The 21,801-nt window shown below is 43.4% G+C and overlaps 1 protein-coding gene across 1 annotated transcript in view; it reads left to right on the forward strand.

Moving 5' to 3' along the window:
* Positions 1-21,801, forward strand: part of PKD1L3 (polycystin 1 like 3, transient receptor potential channel interacting) — a 69,034-nt gene that overhangs the window by 6,758 nt on the left and 40,475 nt on the right. The window contains exons 3-13 of the mRNA XM_057314214.1: positions 2,979-3,074; positions 7,382-7,428; positions 9,469-9,693; positions 11,801-11,932; positions 14,177-14,353; positions 14,861-14,988; positions 15,083-15,209; positions 15,860-15,988; positions 16,323-16,554; positions 18,575-18,792; positions 21,502-21,732. Coding sequence (XP_057170197.1) covers positions 2,979-3,074; positions 7,382-7,428; positions 9,469-9,693; positions 11,801-11,932; positions 14,177-14,353; positions 14,861-14,988; positions 15,083-15,209; positions 15,860-15,988; positions 16,323-16,554; positions 18,575-18,792; positions 21,502-21,732 — 1,742 coding nt within the window. The remainder of the gene's footprint in view (positions 1-2,978; positions 3,075-7,381; positions 7,429-9,468; positions 9,694-11,800; positions 11,933-14,176; positions 14,354-14,860; positions 14,989-15,082; positions 15,210-15,859; positions 15,989-16,322; positions 16,555-18,574; positions 18,793-21,501; positions 21,733-21,801) is intronic.

The following is a 21,801-nucleotide window of genomic DNA, read 5'->3' on the forward strand; positions in this document are numbered from 1 at the left end:
TAAAAAATCACAAATATATTCTTTCTTTTTTTTTAAGATTTTATTTATTTGACAGAGAGAAACAGCAGGAGAGGGAACACAAGCAGGGGGAGTGGGAGAGGGAGAAGCAGGCTTTCTACTGAGCAGGGAGCCCTATGCGGGGCTCAATCCCAGGACCCTGGGATCATGACCTGAGCCGAAGGCAGATGCTTAACGACTGAGCCACCCAGGCGCCCCACACAAATATATTCTTATTAAAATATGAAGCATCTATGGGTTCTTCATAAAACAGAACATGTTGCAATATTTCTCTATTATAAGAAAAAAAAATCACCTTCCTCAAATCCTGGGTATATCAGGGTAGTAAATTTTTGGCTTCCAGCTTCTCATTCTCCACCCTTTCAAGCTCTCCGTGATATGCTTGCCCGATTTTGCTGTGATAGCACTCTGTTGTTGGTGAGGCCAAGGTTGTGAGGCCATTCTCTACATTAATCAAGGGGTCCTGTGTTTCATTGTCACAAATGCGAGTGTGCCACCTTACAATTGTGAACTGTTTTTCATCTTGACCGGAGGTTATTTGGCCCAACTCATCTCCAGGACAGGAAAAGCAACCCTTAATACAGCCTAAATGATGATGATTTTCCGTTCATTTTTCACTCTCCAAGAGTTGAGTTTTTAGACATTTTTGCCTACTCTTGGTTTTGAGTGAAAATGTCTTTCCTAATATTATCACTCATGCACTTGCAAGAGATTACTGCTATGGAATATGGAATGTTCGTGCAGAAGATAATCTTGGGCAAAAAGAATTCTCGGGGCATCTGGCTGAGTCAGTGAGGCATACGACTCTTGATCTTGGGGTTGTGAGTTCGAGCCCCATGTTGGGTGCAGAAAGTACTTACACATAAAATCTTTAAAAATAAATAAATAAGGGGCGCCTGGGTGGCACAGCGCTTAAGCTTCTGCCTTTGGCTCAGGGCGTGATCCCGGCGTTCTGGGATCGAGCCCCACATCAGGCTCCTCCACTGGGAGCCTGCTTCTTCCTCTCCCACTCTCCCTGCTTGTGTTCCCTCTCTTGCTGGCTGTCTCTATCTCTGTCAAATAAATAAATAAAATCTTAAAAAAAAATAAAAATAAATAAAATTTAAAAAAAATATTTTTAAAAACAACAAAAAATGTTTTTAAAGAGAATTCTAGTCCATTGTCTAAGCCAACTCACCAAATTCTGAACCTGCATTCCCGTAATGAGATGTTTCTGTAGTTGGAGTTCAGGCTGTAAAGTCAGACTTCTCTAAGTTCATGTCTTGATTCTGGGACCTGGCCTTTGTAGCCCCTGGGCAGTCCTTCAAAGGATTGTTATGAGAATTAGTAAGATGATACAAGTAAAGTATTAGAACAGTGCCTGGCGGGGCGCCTGAGTAGCACAGCGGTTAAGCGTCTGCCTTTGGCTCAGGGCGTGATCCCGGCGTTGTGGGATCGAGCCCCACATCAGGCTCCTCCGCTATGAGCCTGCTTCCTCTCCCACTCCCCCTGCTTGTGTTCCCTCTCTCGCTGGCTGTCTCTATCTCTGTCGAATAAATAAATAAAATCTTTAAAAAAAAAAAAAAAAAAAAAAGAACAGTGCCTGGCAGTTATTACTATTAATATTATAAAATTTCTATTTTTTGTGCCAAGTTCGTTTCTGCTTCTAGATAGCATCACATTCATGTCAAAGGTCATTGGATCTCTTGGAGATTCGATATTGCTACTGACCTTTAAAACTAAAGTTTTGGCACAATGTAATTGCATAGTATTCAGAAATAGCTATTGTTGGGGTGCCTGGCTGAGTCAGAAAAGCATGTGACTCTTGATCTCGGGGTCATGAGTTTGAGCCCCACGTTGGGTGTAAAGATTACTTAAATAAATAAAAAATGTAAGAAGGAAGGAAAGAAAGAAAAGGAAAGAAAGGAAGGGAAGGAAGGAAAGAAAAGAATACAAAGAGAGAAAGGAAAGGAAAGAGAAAAAAGAAAAGAAAGAGCGGGCTATTGTTATCATAGTGTTTATACATTTTATTGTGAACTGAGGAAATGCCCCTCCGGGGCACCTGGATGGTGCAGTCTGTTAAGCATCTGACTCCTGATTCCAGCTCCGGTCATGATCTCAGGGTTGTGGGATCGAGCCCAGTGTGAAGCTCCACACTGCTGAGCGTGGAGCCTGCTTAATGAAGATGCTCTCTCTCCCTCTCCCTCTGCCCCTCCTTACCCTGCTCCTGCACAGGTTCTCTCTCTTAAAAAAAAAAACAAAAACAAAAAACCTCTTCCAAAATAACACGTTGGTGGAAGAAGTATTTGTAAATTTGTTCCTTAACATTCAAGAGTGAAGTCTAATGTTTCATATTATGAAGTATTGTTGCCCAAAAATAGAGAAATGCAAATTAAAACTGAGATACCATTTCCCACCTATCAGATGGGCATGAGTCCACAAACTTAACAACATATTCTGTTGGCAAGACTGTAAGGAAGCAGGTACTCTCATAAATTGCTAATGGGAATGCAATAAGATACTGTATCTAAGGAGAGGAATATTTGGCAGTCTAGCAAAATTGCGTTTATATCTACCCTTTGACTCAGCATTCCTGCTGCTGGGAATCTATCCCAATGCTACTCTAAGAAAGAGGGTAATATGAATATATACGCGTATAAACCTACACACACATATTCATAAACATAATAGAAAAACGAAAGCTAATGAAAATGATTACTTATGGGGGAGGGAGGGAAAAGGCTGGAAAGGACAGAGATAGAACTTAGATCTTTCTGAATGTACCTGGTTTCATAATTTTGTCATTGGAACTCTATAAATGTTTTACATGATTAGAAAAAAAAAACTGTTTCCTAAAAATAAGGAAGAACAGGAGAGGAATTGGATCTAGGAAGTGTAGACAATTTTTAGGTTAATTTTGCTCAAGAGCAGGAAGGAACTAGGACAGTAGTTCATGAGGCAATGTGAGTTGTCTTTTCCAGACCAAGATGAAAGACATGGAAATAATTCTAATTTACACTGGAGACCCGAGAAGACAGAAGGAGAAGCCGCAGTTCCAAGAAACAAAAGGACCTCAGGTAATGGGTAGTGAAATCAATTCCTGCCTGAAAGGAGGCCCGTGATTAGTTAATGCTGCAGCGTGTCATCATAACATGTGCGCAGTCAACATTGTTGCGTTCTGTTTTGTCCGATCTTCGCATTGCAGTCTTGGCTCTCATGGTGTAGGTACTTACTTTCTTGATGGGCCTTTGGCCGTCTTCTTTTCACACATGCCCAAATAAAAGACAGGGTTTTCTCCCACAAAATTTTCTATCCAAAGAGTCTTCTTAAAGTCCTTGCAGAGTCGTTCATATTTTGGTGTTCTCTCTCATTTTTTTTTTTCAAAAATAAATACTATTTGGGGAAGATGCATTAGCCTGAAATGACCTCGATCAATACCGGTGTTGGATGATTGTAGAGATCACCCGACAACCAGGTGGAAAAGGAGACAGATTTAAAATGCATCTGGTCATTATTCTGAGGGGGTGTGACCTCACAGCTTCAAGTCTTAGATGTCTTTGTCAACAAGCCCTCCAAGGATCCCTTAAAAGAGCAATCTAGAAAGTGCTGTTGTAGAGACGTGAATATCTATCTAAAGAACAAGTGTGAAAATCAGCTTTTCCAAATGCTTTTGTAACTGGGTGCTTGTGAGCTGGGGAAGAAGGATTTCATGATAGCATGAGATGAAAGTAAAGTTGGTGTACTTTCAAAACTGTTAAGTAATTGCAGAAGTCGTTCTGATGATAATTAAGGCACTGAGACTGAGGGTGCATTTGAAAAGTTTCAATAAAGCCACGTCATGAAATGGGAGTTTCCAGACAGCAGGGCTCCTAAGTTAATACGCTACTTTATTTATTTATTTTTAAAGATTTTATTTATTTATTTGACAGAGAGACAGCCAGCGAGAGAGGGAACACAAGCAGGGGGAGTGGGAGAGGAAGAAGCAGGCTCCCAGTGGAGTAGGGAGCCCGATGCGGGGCTCAATCCCAGGACCCTCGGATCATGACCTAAGCCGAAGGCAGACGCTTAACGACTGAGCCACCCAGGTGCCCCTAATACACTACTTTAGATAACACATGATTTTAAACACGCCTTTGAGAGCAAGTTACTGCGTTAAGTACCTAGACATTTGTTCACCTATATCCTTGGAAATGATACAGTTAAGTTTGCCTCAAAATAACTGTCTTTAAATGTCCTCCTTGAGAAAGGAGGACATTGCTTTATGTGGGGAGTGGCCTTATATTTAGGTATGTATGGTCCTTTGAAAAAAAATTTTTTTTCAATTTTTAAGTAATATCTACACCCAATGTGGAGCTCAAACTCACAACCCTGAGATCAAGATTGCATGCTCCTCTGACTAAGCCAGCCAGGTGCCCCCCCAGGGTCCTTTGATAATTTTGTGTCACTTTGTTTTACATGTGTTCCTATTAAATTTTGTATAAATGAGTCTAATTATTTGATTCTGAGAATGTTTTTATAGTAGAGTTTATCACATTTAAATGTATTTTAATAACTGATGTCATCTCTTGCCTTGCTCTATGCTTTCTGGTTCTAATGCTTCCTTGCTGCTTTCTTCTGTCCTTTGTTGGAATTTTGCTCTTCGGTGCTCGCTTTAATTGTTTGCCTTCACAGAGTTGTTCTTTTTGAAAACACATTCCTGCACCTGTGTTTCTCTAACGGTTGTGCTCAGGAGTGTGACAGTCTCTTCCGAAGCCCACTTATCTGGTTAAAGGAATATAGCACATGTTAGTTTTTCTTTCCCCGCCCTCCCTCCTAGATTTTGTTAGTATAGTCTGTGGGTTTTATTCAGGTTATTGTTATATTGGTTTTTTTTAATAGATTTTATTTATTTGAGAGAGTCGGGTGAAGGGCAGAGGGAGAAAAATCTCAAGCAGACGCCATGCTGAGCCTGGAGCCCCACGTGGGGCTCGATCTCACAACTCTTAGATTACGACCTGGGCCAAAACCAAGAGTTGGAGGCTTAACCAACTGAGCCACCCAAGTGCCCCTGTTTTTTTATATAAAACTTGAGAATACTTTTACAAAACTTTTGTCAGAGCCATATTTCCAACAATTTAGAACATATGTCTATTTTAACTAGTTTCACATTTAGCACCAATCATTTTTATGCCATAACTTTACCCTTCTTGAGCTCTTAATTTTGCATCATCTCTATTCCAGTTGGTTTTTTACAAGAAAGATCCGTTGGTGGAAATATTTTAGGAATTCATGGATACTCAAAATGCCTTTCTTGTCCCTTCCCAACAGACCATGTTTTAGCAGGATGTACAGGTTATAAACTAGGGTCAGTTGGAGTAACAGAAGTCAGAATGCAAGCTTGAACCAATGGAAGTTCCTTTCTCTTCCACATCACAGTGTAAGCAAGCAGTCCAGGGCTGATAAGATGGCTCCACAGTTTACGAGACCCAAGCTCTTCCTGCCTTGTTCTGCTGTCATCACCTTGTGACTTGCATCTCATGGTCTATAAAAGCTGTGTTAGCTCCCTGCTTCCACGTTCAACTGGGAAGGGGAGATGGGAAAATGGGAAGCCTGATCCTGTCCTTTAAGGGAACAGCCTGGAAATTGCAGGTTACTTCTCATATCCCATTGGTCAGGATCTGGTCACGTGGCCATACTGCTGCCAGCAAGGAAGGCTGGGAAATGTAGTCCTTACTGGGGCTACCATGGTTCCTTGGAAGGACGACGCATTGGTGGAATAAGCAGTAGTCTCTGCAATACAAGGAATATTATTTCCTTTGTCAGTATTCCCCTCAAATCTCTGCAGACACCGTTCCCTTGCTTTTTGGCATTTAATGCTATCGTGGAAAAGAATATAGACTTTTTTTTATTTTTAAACAGGTAGCCTTTTTTCCCCTATCAGATTATAAAATTTTTTAATCTTTGTAATACAGAAATTTTCTTAGCAGGTATCCGGGTCACTTTTTACTGATTTTGCCTAGAATGTGATGTTACATATACACGTTTTTCTTAGTTCATGAAAATTCTATTTTCTTTTACCTATTTAACACTTATATTTCATTAGTTCTAGTTTTGTCCGTAAGAAATACCAATTATCCAGGGCGCCTGGGTGGCACCCTCTGCCCCTCCCCGCCCCCATTGCACATGGGCTGTCTCTCTAAAAAAAAAAAAAAGAGAGAAAAAAGAAAGACATGGCTAATCAGAAGAACATCTCAGAACTCTTTCCTCCCCCAGCAGTAGTGGTTAGAATGATTCTGCTGCTAATTATACATATCAGTCCTATCAACAGCAGAGGGACTGTTACAATAAGAGAAAGAGGGCAGCACAGGCTTTCTATAGCCAGATAAACTGTAAGGGGTCTAGAGCACGTGCCTTGAAAGAGGTCAGCCTAAGTTAATAGCAAATAGCCATGTTAATACACTGATAGTACCTTCAGATCATAGTTTTCTTGCTGGAATATGTGGAAAGGGGATGAAAGCAATAACCGTGATCTGGTAAAATGTTGTCAATGATCATTTTCTAAAAATATCAGATTACAGGGGCGCCTGGGTGGCTCAGTCTGTTAAGCATCCAGCTCTTGGTTTCAGCTCAGGTTATGATTTTGGGCTTCTGGGATTGAGCTCAGTGAGGAGTCAGCTTCCCCTCTCCCGCTGTCCCTCCCTCTACTCACACACTCTTTGTGTGCGTGTGTCTCTCTCTCAAATAAATGAATAAATCTAAAAAAAAAAAAAAAAAGCACCTGGGGTGGCTCAGTTGGTTAGGCATCTGCCTTCCACTCAGGTCATGATCTCAGGGTCCTGGGATCGAGCCCCGAGTCCGGCTCCCTGGTCAGCGGGGAGTCAGCTTTTCCCTCGCCCTCTGCTCCCCACCTCCACTCTTGCTCTCTCTCTGGTGCTCGCTGTACTCTCTCTTTCAAATTAATGAATAAAAAAATCTTAAAAAAGAAAAGATTCTTTAAAAGTATCAGATTATGGCCATACCACCCTGAACACACCCATTCTCATCTCAAAGTATCAGAAATGTGCTCTGATTTATTAATGGGGAACTCTTCCTTTTGGTAAAATTATGAGGCAGGTATTTCCACAGTAATATTTATGTACTGGCAACTTTACGAATGATCTGATTTAAATATTTTTATACTGAGGGCCTTTGAAGAGTAAGCAGAGATTAGACCTTAGTGCTTTGTGACACTTCAGCTCTGAAACCCTGGCTTGTCTGCAGAATTATTATCAGTGGGAAATGATCGCTTTGGTTTCCTGTATGCAATGATTCACATTGTTTGTTGCCAAGAATAAGACATCCCAAATAGAAATATTTCTGTCCTAGACTTTACTTGAACTTAATCAGCTTTCCTCTTCTCTGGCAGCTGCTCATCCTGCATCCGCCTGTCACCACCCTGCTCGCGCCAGCCCGGTGAGCACATCCCTGGGAAGCACACATCGGGGATTAGTAATCTGTCATTCCTGGTGGGTCCCGCCAGAACACCACTCTGGCTCACTGAGTGCCCCGGGTATAGTGTTCTCATAATTAAAGGAAAGTGCTTAAATGCAGGAAAGAACGAGGTTGAATGGATGCTTTACTAACGACATTTTTAAAGCCTACTCTGGCTTTCATGCTGTTACAATGATCATTTGTTGGTTGTTTCTTCCCTGCGTCATCCCAGAAAGGACTTGTGAGATCTTTTTTTTTTTTTTTTTTTAAGATTTTATTTATTTATGTGACAGAGAGACAGCCAGCGAGAGAGGGAACACAGCAGGGGGAGTGGGAGAGGAAGAAGCAGGCTTCCAGTGGAGGAGCCTGATGTGGGACTCGATCCCGGTACGAGGAAGAAGCAGGCTTCCAGTGGAGGAGCCTGATGTGGGGCTCGATCCCGGATTGCCAGGATCACGCCCTGAGCCGAAGGCAGACGCTTTAACGACTGCGCTACCCAGGCGCCCCAGGACTTGTGAGATCTTACAAAAGTATGTGCAATACAATCAAATTTAAATTTCTTTTAAAAAGGGGGGGAAAATGGGCACCTGGAAAAATTGGTGAGTCATCTGCCTTCAGCTCAGGTTATGATCCCAGGGTCCTGGGATCAAGCCCTGCGTCAGGCTCCCAGTTCATCGGGGAGTCTCCTTCTCCCTCTGCCTGCTGTTCTCCCTGCTTGTGCTCTCTCTCTCTGACAAATAAATAAATAAAATCTTTTTCAAAATAAATCAATAAAAAATAAGAAAAAAGGGAAAAATATCTGAGTGAAAGGAAAGCAAAAGTAGAAATTGCATAATCTATAAAATTTCACATTCAAGAAATTTCTCAGCCTTCTCACCTTTGTGTCCTACATAGAAACCTTTCAGTGGATGTCTAAAGATAGATTTACATTTACTTGACCCACTGCAAAAAATAGGTGTTTCTATTGTATGAAAGAACAAGGATGAGGTCAAAATCCCTTAAGTCAGTTTTTTCCAAGGGATGTTCTACGGAATAGTAACCAATATTGCTTAAAATGTTTCCAGAAGGAAAAAAAACAAAGGTCTTTGACTGTAGGACTTCTCAGAGCCTTTCATATGGCCAAACCTAACCACTTCCCAGCAGCTCCACCAGTATCACACCGTAGTCTAAGCCACCATCCTCTCCCAGCCGAACTCTGCATGTGCTGCCTCCTCATCTCTCCCTGGTTCTGCCCTTGGCCCTTTTCTGTCAGTTCTCAACACAGCAGTCAGAGGAGTGATCCTTTTCGACACAAGTCGCTTCATGCTGCCGCTCCTCAAAGCCCCCAGTGTCTTCCCATCTCGTTCAAGGTAAAATCCTACTCTTCTCCATTGCCTGACATATCAGCGTTCTCCCCAGTCCCATCCCTCATTGTCACCCCCACCCCCAGGATCTTTCTGATCTCCCCCACGTCCCAGTTTTGCTCATCTTGCCTCCTGTTCTTTCTCAGACAAACCCATCAGGCTGTGACCTCAGGGCCTTTGCACCTCTCAGATGCCTGTGTCCAATATATTGGCAGAGCTTTCTCCCTGTATTTCAACTCTCAGCAATAATGCTGTCTCCATACATCTGAGCACCCTATCTTCAGCACACTATTTCCTTTCATCTGCTTACTCTTATTACTCTTACTTAATACATAGTGTAATTTGCCTCCACTACAAAAATGGAGGCTCCATGGGGGCAAGAACTTAGCTTATTTTGTTCATTGCTATATCCCTGGTTCCCCAGAACACTGCCTAGTATGTGGTAGATGTTTAATTATAATTTATTGAGTGGTTGATAATAAATACACTAATGTAAATTGTGAGTCTTAAAGAGGGTAATACAGTATGCCACTTTTTCAAAACTGAGCATGGATCTTTTTGAGAGAAATGCCCATTAATATCTTGCGGGATGTGAGAGTGCCAGAATAATTTTGGAAACGCTGCCTTAATTTTCAGTTGGTAAAATCAGATTCAGCCTCTTTCTTTATGTGCCTTTCAGTCCAAGACCCTGTGTCATCCCATCAGCCCATTTCCTTCAACGCTACCCAAAGTCACACGGCACGTCCTGGCAGTGACCTCGGCGCCCACCAGCCCACCTCTCCCTGGCCCACCGGCACTCACCCGGCAAGCTCTGGTAGAGGTGACCCCAAGCCCCAAAGAGGACTCCCAGGTGGAGGTCTTCACCACTCACCTCCAAACATCACTGCAGGATGCATCTGATCAGGTAAATGTAGAAAACCGGGGTCAGCCTGGGGACCTTGTGACCCTGAGAAGGTACTTCTGTTCTGTCCTTCTATTTTGGTGATGCCTCGAGAAGAGCCGTGTAAGGAGGGGGCCTAGTTCACCCTCTCCCTCTGAGCAAAATCTCCCTCAGGGTGCCTGACAGACGAGCACGTGCCCCAGTGACAAGCAGGCACTGAGCGAGTCCATGGAGACAGTCCACAATGGGTTCCATACCCGCTTCAGGATTTTAATGTCTTATTTTTATTTGCTGCTCTTATATTTAGTGCTTCAGACGGGGAAGAAGTTTTGTCCACCCGCCACAATTTTCTGGCAGTGGCACACCCTTCTGGACTGTTCTTCCTACTCACCATCAGTGCTCCTTTCCCCTTTGTTCCCTTTCCCTCCACAAATTTCGGAAAAAGCACAGCCACTTTGATCATGTTGACTGAAGAAAATCATCCTATTTCTCCATATATATATATATATATATGTACAAGTACAAGCCCTACTTACTTGCAATCTAACATTTCTTTGCTAGAAGATAATCCTGTTTGTGTTGGTTCTGCTTCCAGCAGGAATTGAAACTAGATGTTCACTACTGTTTCAGTCAGCACTGTGTTCTCTTGGCAGAAAAACTGATCTCCAGTAGGTTAAACACAGAGTGCTTTGTTTTCCTTAAATAAAGAGAAGTCTGAAGTGTAGAAGGCCTACAGATAAATTATTAGAAACATAAAGAGAACTTATCAGCGTTGCTGAATACCAGATCAATATACTAAAGTTAATTGTACTTTTACTTAGCAGCGGCAATCAGAAAATTAGATTTTTTTTAAAGATAGAACAGCAGGGGCTCCTGGGTAGCTCAGTCAGTTAACCGTCTGACTCTTGATTTTGGCTCGGTCATGAGCTCAGAGTCCTGAGATGGAGCCCTTCGTTAATGGGCTCCGCTCTCAGCAGGGAGCCAGATTGGCATCCCCTGCCCCCCTCCCACACACACAGGGTCTCTCCCCTAAAAAAAAAAAAAAAAAAAAAAAGAGTGGCAAGTACTGGAGTAAATCTAACCAAAGATGGTAAAACTTGTATGGAGACAACTATAAAGCTTTATTACGAGCCATTAAAGAAAGGCGTAGTAAGTGGTGAGATCTGCCGTGATTCAGCCCCGCTCTAAAACATCAAATCAGCCGTCCTCGGTGTCCTTCCTGGCTATGCTTGGATGGCGTTATATACAACCCGACCTCCCCTGGAAGCATGCGGTTGGGTGGCAGCTGGGTCTCACTCATACCTTTATTCCTGCTTATTTACTCCTTGGTCCCAAAGTGTGAACCCAAACTGGGTGGTTCTCAATTCTAAGATCATTCTGTAACCGGTCTAACCTCCTACAAACCCTGTGAATTACGAATAACTTTATTCAGTTGTATGGCCCGCAAGGGCTGGATCGTGACTGACTGGAACGGCTCTAACTTCTGAGCCCAGCTGCACACAGTAGGCATTTAATAAAGATTTACTGAATACTGACTGAATTAAGCTGCAATGGGCTATTCTTTAGAAATGGCAGTAAGTAGCTGGTGTAAACAGAGATTATCTCAGGGCAGGGCTTCCCGTTCAAAAGCAGTGGCCTCTTAAAGTTTTGGGACCACATCCAGAGTTCTGGGTTTGTTTGCTCAGAATTCCTGCCTCCCACCTCCTGCCGTGTGGAATTTCAAGTACTCCCTTCTTGAACATGAACTCTTGCATCAAGGGACATAAACCAGTGGGAAACCTGAGACGATAAGCATACTTCTGAATAGAAAAGTTTTTGTTGTTTTGATTTCCAGGTGTTCCCTCACTTTTGATCGTGGCCATGAGATTTACACCTCTCTTATAAATCTTATTTCCGGACCCATCCGTCCCTGTATCAATCATCGTATGACCTTTGTGTCTATTCCTCTACTCTGTGAAAGAGATGGAAACTCTATCCATTTGCAGAGAAGCTTCTGAAAGTAGTAACTATTACGGGGAGCCTGTGATTCGTCGAGTTTGTCATGTCAACTCTTGTTAAAACAATGTCTCAAACTACTTCAGTGCAGTCATTTTCTGTAAATAATTTTGGCAAAATTCTTTGTTCCCAACAGGTCGTAGATGAGATAGGGGGGAACTTGGGCAAACCGACTGACGGTTTGCAGCCTCACAGCAAAGTACAGACAGCTTGCGAGATGCTCCAGAAACTGACAGCCTTTATCCCAGGATTTTCTAAGTCCGCTCAGGTAAGCAGAGGGCGATCGGGAGGAGATGAGGTATGAGAGAGGGGGAAGCGAAACAGAGAAAAAGTATGTAAAGCAGAAAATACAAACCTGGAGATGGTGCCCTGTGCGGAATTTAGGCTTACGAACTATTGTGTAAAGACTCGATGCAGCATTTAGCCAGCGTACTTGTACCTTTAACTCTGAAGATTGAGAATAAATTAATCAGTAATGACCTTCTCAGATATGCGGTGTTTCTTTTGTTCATTTATCTGGTTGCTGCCTCTGTTATACATTTGTTAGACATCACGGGAGACAAGTAGATCCACTCCTTGCCTGAGATAGAGCAGTTCAGCTTTGAAACAGACCTCGGCCTTCAGTGCTCCAAGATATTTACCACTGTGGCTGCCCCATTTGCCAGGCCATTCCCAGTAATTATTTGTGCCCACATAAGTAAATTAAGGGACTAGGATTTGTGAGAATTTTCATTTTTTCTTTTCCATGTCCTATATTTTCAGATATTCTGCAATAGGCCTGTAAATGTAATCTGTGCCGGTTTATTTGGGCCCCTTTTTTTTGAGAGAGAGAGAACACATGTGAGGGTGGGTGGGGGGTGGGGGCAGAGGGAAAGACGAAGAACCTTAAGCAAGCTCCATGCCAGCGCTGAGCCCTGATGTGGGGGCTCGATCTCAGGACCCTGAGACCATGACCTGAGCCCAAATCAAGAGTCAGGAGCCTAACCGACTGAGCCACCCAGGTGCCCCATTTGGGCTTCTTAATTCCAGAAATAATGCATGCTTGTTATTTAAAAATCTGAACAAAAGCATATAAAGTTCTAAAGCAAAAGCCCTGACCATCTTTGTCCTTCTTTCTAATGCCGTTCTCTAGATGTAACCGCTGTTATCAGATGATTATTAATTTGTCGCGCATATCCTGCCAGACATTTTTCTGTGCATAGAGAAGTTTGTCATTTTAACAAAAATGGGGTTAAAGTATACGAATTTTTCAGCCCCTTGATTTTTATTTAATCCGGTCATGGATATCTTTTTGTCTCAGTACATTTAATGAACCAATAATTTTTCATGTGCATTTAGACACTTTTGTCTGCTCTCGAAATAGCAAACCCATGAACATCCATGTCCCTACGTCACTAAGCACTTATGCAAATATTTCTGTGGAATTGAGTGCCGGAGGTAGAAGTAGGAGCTTTTGCATTTTCAATAGATGACAAAATTGTCTCTCAAAAGGCACTGTTTTGGGGCGCCTGAGTGGCTCAGTTGGGCTTCTAACTCTTCATTTTGGCTCACGTCGTGATCTTGGGGTCGTGGGATCAAACCATGCTGAGCATGGAGCCTACTTGGGATTCTCTTGCTCTCTCTGCCCCTCCCCCCACTCTCTCTCTTCCGAATAAATAAATAGGCACTGTTTTACGTCCCTACCAACCTTTGCCCCACACTCTCCCAATTTCAAAGGCAAGAAAAGAGAAGGAGGAGGGAACATTTTACTGATTACTAAGGCAGTTGGACATCAATGCGTGTGTTGACTGACCGTGTGTATTTCTTCTCTCAATTGCTTCTTTGTGTCTTTTGTCCATTTTCCGCCCAATGTGTTGTCATTTTTTTTACATGTTTGTAAGAGAGCTTTATTTATTATTGCTGTTGATCTTTTGTTGTACATGTTGCAGATATTTTGTGCCCAGGTCTTATTTTTAATTTTGTCTATTGGATCTTTTTCATGCAGAAGTTTTTAACAAATATTACTTTGAAAACAAAAACATTTCAAAACCAAAATAGTCATACTCACAGTGGATAGTCTGTCAATTTGCTTAACCATCTTACTTGTTTTGCATGAGAACAACCTACCGAAAGGAGAATTGGGGTTTTCTGTTTCATTTAAAATTTTTCTTGTTCTCTATGTTAAGTCAATCTTGAAGGCTTTTGAGGCCCGAGTTTCAAGGCATAGTCTACTCAGTGTTCCAGCCAGTACTGCTCTTTCCCTTTTTATAGCTTAGTTTGGTGAATTAACCGTTTGATCTGCTTACCACTCCAGGAGGGTTCTGTCCATTCCTTAGAATAACATGAAATACAGATCCTCCCTATAGGTCATATGTAATACATTTTCTTTTCCTTCCAAGTTGTAACAGTGCTTTTTATAAAAATGTGTTTGAGATGCCTAAAGAACATCGAACTTCTGATAAGAAGAACTCAAATAAATTTAAAACAGGCAGAAGCAGCTCAAGGATGTGTGTTTGCTTCCTAAAACTCCCAGGTCAATGTCCTCAATCCCCTTGTTGACCTGAATGAGCAGTTACCTGAGAGGGCGTTTGAGGGCAACAGCAGTCGGGACTTTGAAAACCCCATCACTGTCTGCCTCATTCACTCCGTCGGCAATGTCATGGAAGCTGGTGAAGCCGGTCTGCAGAGATCCAAGCAGGACATTGAGCAGGTAGGTATAGGAGATGCTGGTGTTGAACTCCTTTTAGAAACTTTTTAATCTTGGGGCACCTGGGTGGCTCAGTTGGTTTAGCATCCAATTCTTGATTGGCTCAGGTCGTGATCTCAGGGTCATGAGACCGAGTCCAGCATCGGGCTCTGTGCTGGGTGCAGAGTCTGCTTGATATTCTCTCTCCCTCTCCCTCTGCTCTTTCCCCCACTTGCACGCATGCACACACTCTCACGAATAAATAAATCTTAAAAAAAAAAAAAAAAAAAGGATTCTCCCTCTGCCTTTCTCTCTCTCCCTCTCTTAAAAAAAAAAAAAAAAAAAAAAAAAAAGTCCAGGGCAGCTTATATCATGGGACAAAGAAATATGTCTTTGGGTGGCCCTCTTAGTTGATACGAAGGGTGTTGAGTTTTTAGCCAGACTGGAAGGACTTTCTCTGGGTCCTTTCCGAAGAATGTTAACTTTTCTTATGTTATCGTCAGGATCTTGAGTGATTCCTTATAAATACAGGTAGAAAATATGCTGGAAATGGCCTTGCTGGCCCTTGGGAAGATCCAGGAAGCGTTTCTACAGGAGAACGGGTTTTCTGAGTCGTTAGTGACCCTGACCTCTTCCGTTGCTACTCTGGTGCTGAGCAGGTAACAGAGGAGGAAGGGGGAGAGTTTCATTTTAGGTTTTTGATCTTTAGAAAACACACAGAAATTGGTTTCCCTGTAATTTCTCCTTCCTTAGCCAAAACATGTCAAGCTGGCCTCTGAGCTCCTACACTCTCCGGAACCCAGCACCTGTGAGGTTGGGCTTTCCATCAGCCTCAGCTTTGCAAGAGCTCTTGAACAGACACCCAGGAGTTAATGTCCAAGTGAGTGTGAAATTGATTCTGACCCTAATGGAAATGGGATTGATGGCTGCAGGCACTTGAGTGCACCATGAAGGGGGTGCACCGTGAAATGTGAGCTCACCAGACCAAACGAGAGAAGGCTGCGTGCCCTGGATTTCTGTTCTACGATGGCAGGAATGGAGGCCTTAAAAATGATCCGTGGTGGAGGTTGGGAGCATTAAACAGACTTCTGGATCTGACAGTTTCTGTGTTATGGTTTGAATTGATCTCAACTCTTCACTGTGTATGTACAAAGCTGGGAATACCGGAATAAGTATTGACTCAATATATCAACTTAGCCATATTAGTATATTCTATCTCTTTCAGCAGTTACCTAACAAACAGAAGAAAGACTGATGCCTTATTCTGGAGAGTAGAATAACTTCCTAGTAATCATGAATCCTCTGAGTATAAAGATGTAAAAAAAAATAATAATTCTGAGGATCCCAAGTAAATGACTCGTCTTTAATTCTTTCCCATATTATGTTCTAATGAGAAATATTATTTCATTCGAGGTAGTAGCAAGGGGAAAAATCCCAACATTTACTTTAATTTTTGATACCTTATTACCTATCAGGGTGTTATTTCTAAAGATTTCAGCAATGGATGAAATGGAGTTTTCTTATCTCTAGGTAACAGGACTAGCTTTCAATCCCTTCAGGGATTTTGATGACAAGAACATTGTTGGAAGCATCGGAAGTGTGTTGCTAAGCTCTAATCATAATTTTTTCCAAGTCGATGATTTAATGGAAGATATTGAGGTATGATTTGATTATTAGGGATTAAATAGGAGGGAATAGGAATTCTTGGAGAACAGGATGGAGGAAAGTCATTTGAGATTCGTGGCAGTGCCATTATTTGATTATTGACATCTTCACTCGGGAACTTCTGCAAGGAGGTTACCTTACCTTTAGGGGAAGGTGTTTTAGGTCTGAAATTGTATATTGTCCCTTAATCCCTGGCTGTGTGTTACCTATTAATGCTCAGGGAGGAAGACTTAGGAAGTTATATTCCATTATCACTAGAAAGGAGGCGGAAAGACATCAATGGATGGACCATCTTGAACTTGAAGACTGATTAACTGTCTCCTTCTAGATCATGCTGTGGAGAAATGTTAGCATGGAAATCCATCCCACCAGCCTCAACGTGAGCTCAGATCATTTTATTATCATGGTGAACATCACTTCCCTGGAGAAATCCCTGATCGTGTGCATAGAACCTGAAAGTCCCCTTTTAATGACACTCTACCTGGGGTTCCAGTATCAGCCTAACCACACCCACTTCGATCTGAACATCACCCTTCCAAAGAATCAGGTGTGGCAAAAAGGTAAAACCCCAATTAGAAACTTACTTTGAAATGCATTTTCTTCTTCTTCTTCTTTTTTTTTTAACTTTTTATTTTGAGGTAACTGTAGATTCTGATTCAATTGTGAAAAATAAAACAGATCTCATACATTTTCACCCCGTTTCTTCTAATGGTGACATAACTACAGCGTTGTATCCTAACCAGGACATGACACGGATACAGTGCCTTGACCTCATTTGGATTCACCAGTGTTGCGTGCACCTGTGTGTGTTTATTCTATGTAATTTTACCACGTGTAAATATACGTGACCATGAAATGCATTTTTTAAAAAGATGGATTGTGGAATGGATCAAGATCTGTATGTGATAAAGCAAATTTAGCAAAATGTTTTTTTTGTTTTTTTAGGTTTTACTTAAGTGATCTTCACACCTCATGTGGGGCTCAAACTCATGACCCTGAGATCAAGAGTCGCGTGGTCTTCTGACTGAGCCAGCCAGGTGCCCCAGTTTTAGTAGAGAGTTAATTATAGAATCTATCCAGTGATTATTTGGGTGTTCACTCTGTAATAGTCAACTTTTTGTGTGGTTGAACATTTCCATGATGTTGAGAAGTAAAATTCCAGCACAATGGGTTGTATCTATATTTCAAACTTTATTTCTAATCTTAGATTTGGGTAAGGACAGAGATGGCTCAGCAAGTCTTGGTGTAATATCAGACAGACTACACTGTAGCTTAGAATAGTTAAGAATTTCTGTGATACATAAGTAGGACCGAGATATACTTGACCGAAAAACATAGTCACTGGATTTCAACTTTAAATGTAGTACTGGGGACTAGGCGGATGGGTAACGGGGTGATGGACATTGAGGAAGGCGCGTGATGTGATGAGCACTGGGTATTATATAAGGCTGATGAATCACTGACCTCTACCTCTGAAACTAATAATATACTATATGTTAATTGAATTTAAATAAAATTATTCTAAAGCTAACAACAAAAATAAATGTACTGAGAAGTCTTAAAAGCTACCCTTTGCATTTAAAAAAAAAAATGGGGTGTGGGAATCATCAGAATGGATAAAGAGTGTCATAGCCCTTCTGTTGTGGTCTTCCCGGGTTGAACGAGCTGCTGCTGGCTCTCGAGTAGGCCTCGCTAACACAGGAATGAATGGTGGCTTTTTAGGCGAGTCTTTCTCTTGGAGCACGTGCGGCAGCCCCTCCCACTACGGGGCTCCCAGATACAAAGCTCTCCTGCGTTACCGACAAGCTCTCTCGCGCTTCAGAACGTCCGCTCCGTTTTCCTTGCCAGTCTGGACGGTAACATGTCTGTTGGAGCTGGAAGGGATCTTAGACATCCTCTGGTCCAGAGTCCTTGTTTGAAAAGTGAGAAAACTAGGGAGATTGTGGGACTTGCCTTAGCCCTTCCCAGCCACCTGGTGACAGAGCCGGGCCGGGAATCAAGGCTCTTTCCTGGAACCAGTCCGACTCTTCCCATCCTTGCTTCGTTTGGGGGCTTCTTTTGTTAGCTAGGTCTCATAGCTACTTATTTTGATGGGTGACACTTTCACTTTTCTAAAACTCATAATACATTCTGATTCATTAGACCTTAATCTTCATTTATCAAAAAAAAATACAATTTCTTATTGGAACAGGAGTAACCCAGATCCCCAGGTGGTATCACTGGTCATTTTCTTTAAAATGATTTGTGGGGTGCCTGGGTGGCCCAGTCACTTAAGCGTCTGACTCTTGTTTTCGGCTCAGATCATGATGTCAGGGTCGTGGGATCCAGCCCCAGGTCAGGCTCCACGCTCAGCACGGAGTCTGCTTGCGATTTTCTCTTCCTCTCCCTCGGCCCTTTCTATTCATGTGAGCTCGTGCTCTCTCTCTCTCTGTCTCTCTCTCTCAAATCTTAAAAAAATAAAGTCAAGTCATTTATAACTCTAGGCTTAATCATTTCCCCATTTATAAAATAACCTAATGATAATACTACATGCTTCCTACGGAAGGTCCTAATGGTACTTTTGTCCCATTTAAAATGCAGCTAAGCGCCATTCTCCGTTCTCAGATGAGGAGTATACGTGGGTGCTGACTCCAGAGAGTCTGCGGTACGGGACCGGCACCTACCACATAACAGCCGTGTTGAATAAAAGCAAGGAGAGCGCCCGGCAGACGCCCACCCTGTTCTCAGTGGTGACGGCCGTCACACAGTGTTATTTCTGGGACAGCCACAACAGCACGTGGAAGAGCGGAGGATGCCACGTAAGGAGCAACGCCACTTCCTCTTTCTCTTCCCCCTGAGCTGGCGTGACATGCAGAGTATGTTACCTTGTTGGGGGGGTGGGCGCAGAAAGAAAAACCATCAGAAGGGAAATAAGTCCGCCTGGGAAAAAGGATCAGGATTGTGTGTAGCGGGCCAGGAGAGTGTGCCCTTTGGAGCAGGCTTATGCATCGTGTGTGTCATTTCTCTCTCAAACATTAGTCCAGGATGAATCTGACAGGTCTAGATAAAATAAGCAATATGAAGAAGTTCTACAAGTACTACATACATTGTGGGTAAAAGGAAAGCTTCTTGCTTAATGAAAGAGAGCTTTTGTAAAAATAAGCTAACAGGCACCTGGGTCACTCAGTCGGTTAAGCGTCTGTTTTCGGCTCAGGTCACGATCCCAGGGTCCTGGGATCGAGTCCCGCGTCGGGCTCCTTGCTCAGCGGGGAGCCTGCTTCTTCCTCTGCCTGCTGCTCCTCCTGCTTGTGCTCATGCTCTCTCTCTGGCAAATAAATAAAATCTAAGAAAAATAATAAGCTAGCAGATTCTTGTACATTCCAGGCTAGGTGGGAACTTTTCAAATTGTTACCTAGCTCCAGGTGTGTGCCCACTTTAAAACGGCGCTGTGCATTTTCACACCGGTGAATTTGTGCGAGCCCATCTGATTTAAGTCGTGGTTCAGTTGCACAAAGACCGTGGGGCAAGGTTCTGGAAATCATGAGGCTGTTCGTAAAAGAGCAAAGAGGGGGTCATTCACGTGGGAGAGGGAAAGAGGGTGCACTGGAAGGCACCTACACCATTCACGGCCTCAGCAGTACTTTCTGAAAGATCTGGAGTAGTGCCTCTCAAGCAAACCCTCTACCTGGGAGCCTGTTAAATGGCAGATTCTGCTGCAGTAAATCAGAGTGGGATCTGAGCTGCTGCCTTTGTACCAGGCTCCCAGGTGGTGTCAGTGCGGCCAGACTTTGAGTAGCAAGACTCACCCAGCAATGACCCCACTGCTCACAAAAGGCATTGGGCTGGTGGGGGAGGGGTTCCTGATTCCTCGAAGCCCTGTACAGCGCTTGGGCCCCGTGCAAGGAACAGAGCTGCACAGACCAGGATGAGAGTTCCTCCCAGGGCAAGAGATGGACCCGCACCCAGAACGTAACCTTTTGTCGTGGAAAGCAGTCAGTCATACTGACAATATTTCAGGCTTTTCATCTGCACCATCAAACGTGGAATTGGTACCTTCCATTTGATTTCTTGGTGACATTTTTAAAATATTTTTTATGAAGAAATGTTACAGCATATGGAAAGTTACAGGGAATAATATAATAAAAATGTTAAACCATGTTCAGCTCTATCACAAAGTATTGTGCTCTACGTAGTTAAGATTTTTTAAAATAAAACATTCAGGAATAATTAAAGCCCTTTTGGTATCCCTCAGTCTTTTTTTTTTTAATATTTTATTTACTATTTATCTAGAGAGCATGAGCGGGGGGAAGGGCAGGGAGAGACAATCTCAAGCAGACTCCCCTCTGAGTGTGGAGCCTGACACGGGGCTTGATCTCATGACCCTGAGATCATGACTTGAGCAGAAATCAAGAGTCAGACCCTTAACCAGCTGAGCCACCCAGGTGCCCCTGTATCTCTTTTAGTCTCTTCTCCTCCCTTTCACCAAAGGGACCGCCTCCTGAGTTGGCACGCATACTCATTCTTCCAGCACGCGTTGGGCATCATCTGTGTGCCAGGCCCACGTCTGGGAACTAGAGTTACAGAGATGGACACGACAGCGTCTTCGTGAGCTTCTGTTCCCGTGAGGGAGATGGACTGACGCAGATGCAGGAGAGTTGTTTTGCCTGCTTTTGGTCTCTGTGTAAATGGCACCATCTGTACCATATCCTTCTCTAACTTGTATTTTTAAATTTTTTAACTTTTTATTTATTTTAAAGATTTTTATTTGACAGAGGAGGGAAAGAGAACGAGAACAAGCAGGGAGAACGGCAAGCAGAGGGAGAGGGAGAAGCAGGCTCTTTGCTCAGTGGGGACGTGATCCCAGGACCCTGGGATCATGACCTGGGCTGAAGGCAGATGCTTAACCAACTGAGTCACCCAGGCACCCCAACTTGTATTTTTTTTTTTAAGATTTTGTTTATTTATTTGACAGAGGGGGAGAGAGAGACCACAAGCAGGGGGAGCAGGAGAAGGAGAAGCAGGCTCCCCACTGATCAGGGAGCTCGATGGGGAGCTCGATCCCAGGACCCTGAGATCATGACCTGAGCCGAAGGCAGATGCTAAACCGAGCCCCCCACGCGCCCCCTTTAACTTGTGTTTTTCACTCAGCGTTTATGCACGTTGCTCTGTCTATAGTAGTAGTCCGCTACATCTGTTTCTGCTGTTACTGAATAGGTCGTTTCCGATTTTTAGTTACGAGCAGTGCCAACAGAAACGTTCTTTCTCGTGTCTCCTTGTGCGCGTGTGCACACTTCCCCTCGGGCGTGTGTTCCGACCCGGAAGGACAGGGGTCGGGGGGCTCGTGCGGCGGCAGCTTTAGCAGCGGCAGCCGCTGGTCCCCTCGCTGCTTCCCCGGCCTACACGCCCACCAGCAGTGAACATGCGACCCGAACACAGCTTTCCCTCTCAATTGCCCGTGTTTGTGTTTCGGGTTTGTCCCTTCCTTAGCACTCTGTTCAGTTAAATCAACGTCTTGATTCCCATCACAGGTTGGGCCGCAGAGCACAGTTTTGAGGACGCAGTGTCTCTGTAACCGCCTGGCCTACTTTGGCAGTGACTTCGTCGTTGTGCCCCGGACGGTGAACACTAAGGACACGATCAAGCTGTTCCTCCGCGTCACCAACAACCCTGTTGGGGTGTCTTTGCTGGCCAGCCTTTTCGGATTCTATTTGCTCACGTGTGTGTGGGCTTGGAGAAAGGATCAAGCAGACACACAGAAGGTGATGAGACGTTGATCCCAGAACCTTTGCTGCACTGTCTGGAGTGTGTTGAACAAGATGGAAAATGCC

This window comes from Ursus arctos, unplaced genomic scaffold (genome assembly GCF_023065955.2).
Source record: "Ursus arctos isolate Adak ecotype North America unplaced genomic scaffold, UrsArc2.0 scaffold_19, whole genome shotgun sequence".
In the NCBI taxonomy this organism is placed as follows: Eukaryota; Metazoa; Chordata; class Mammalia; order Carnivora; family Ursidae; genus Ursus; species Ursus arctos.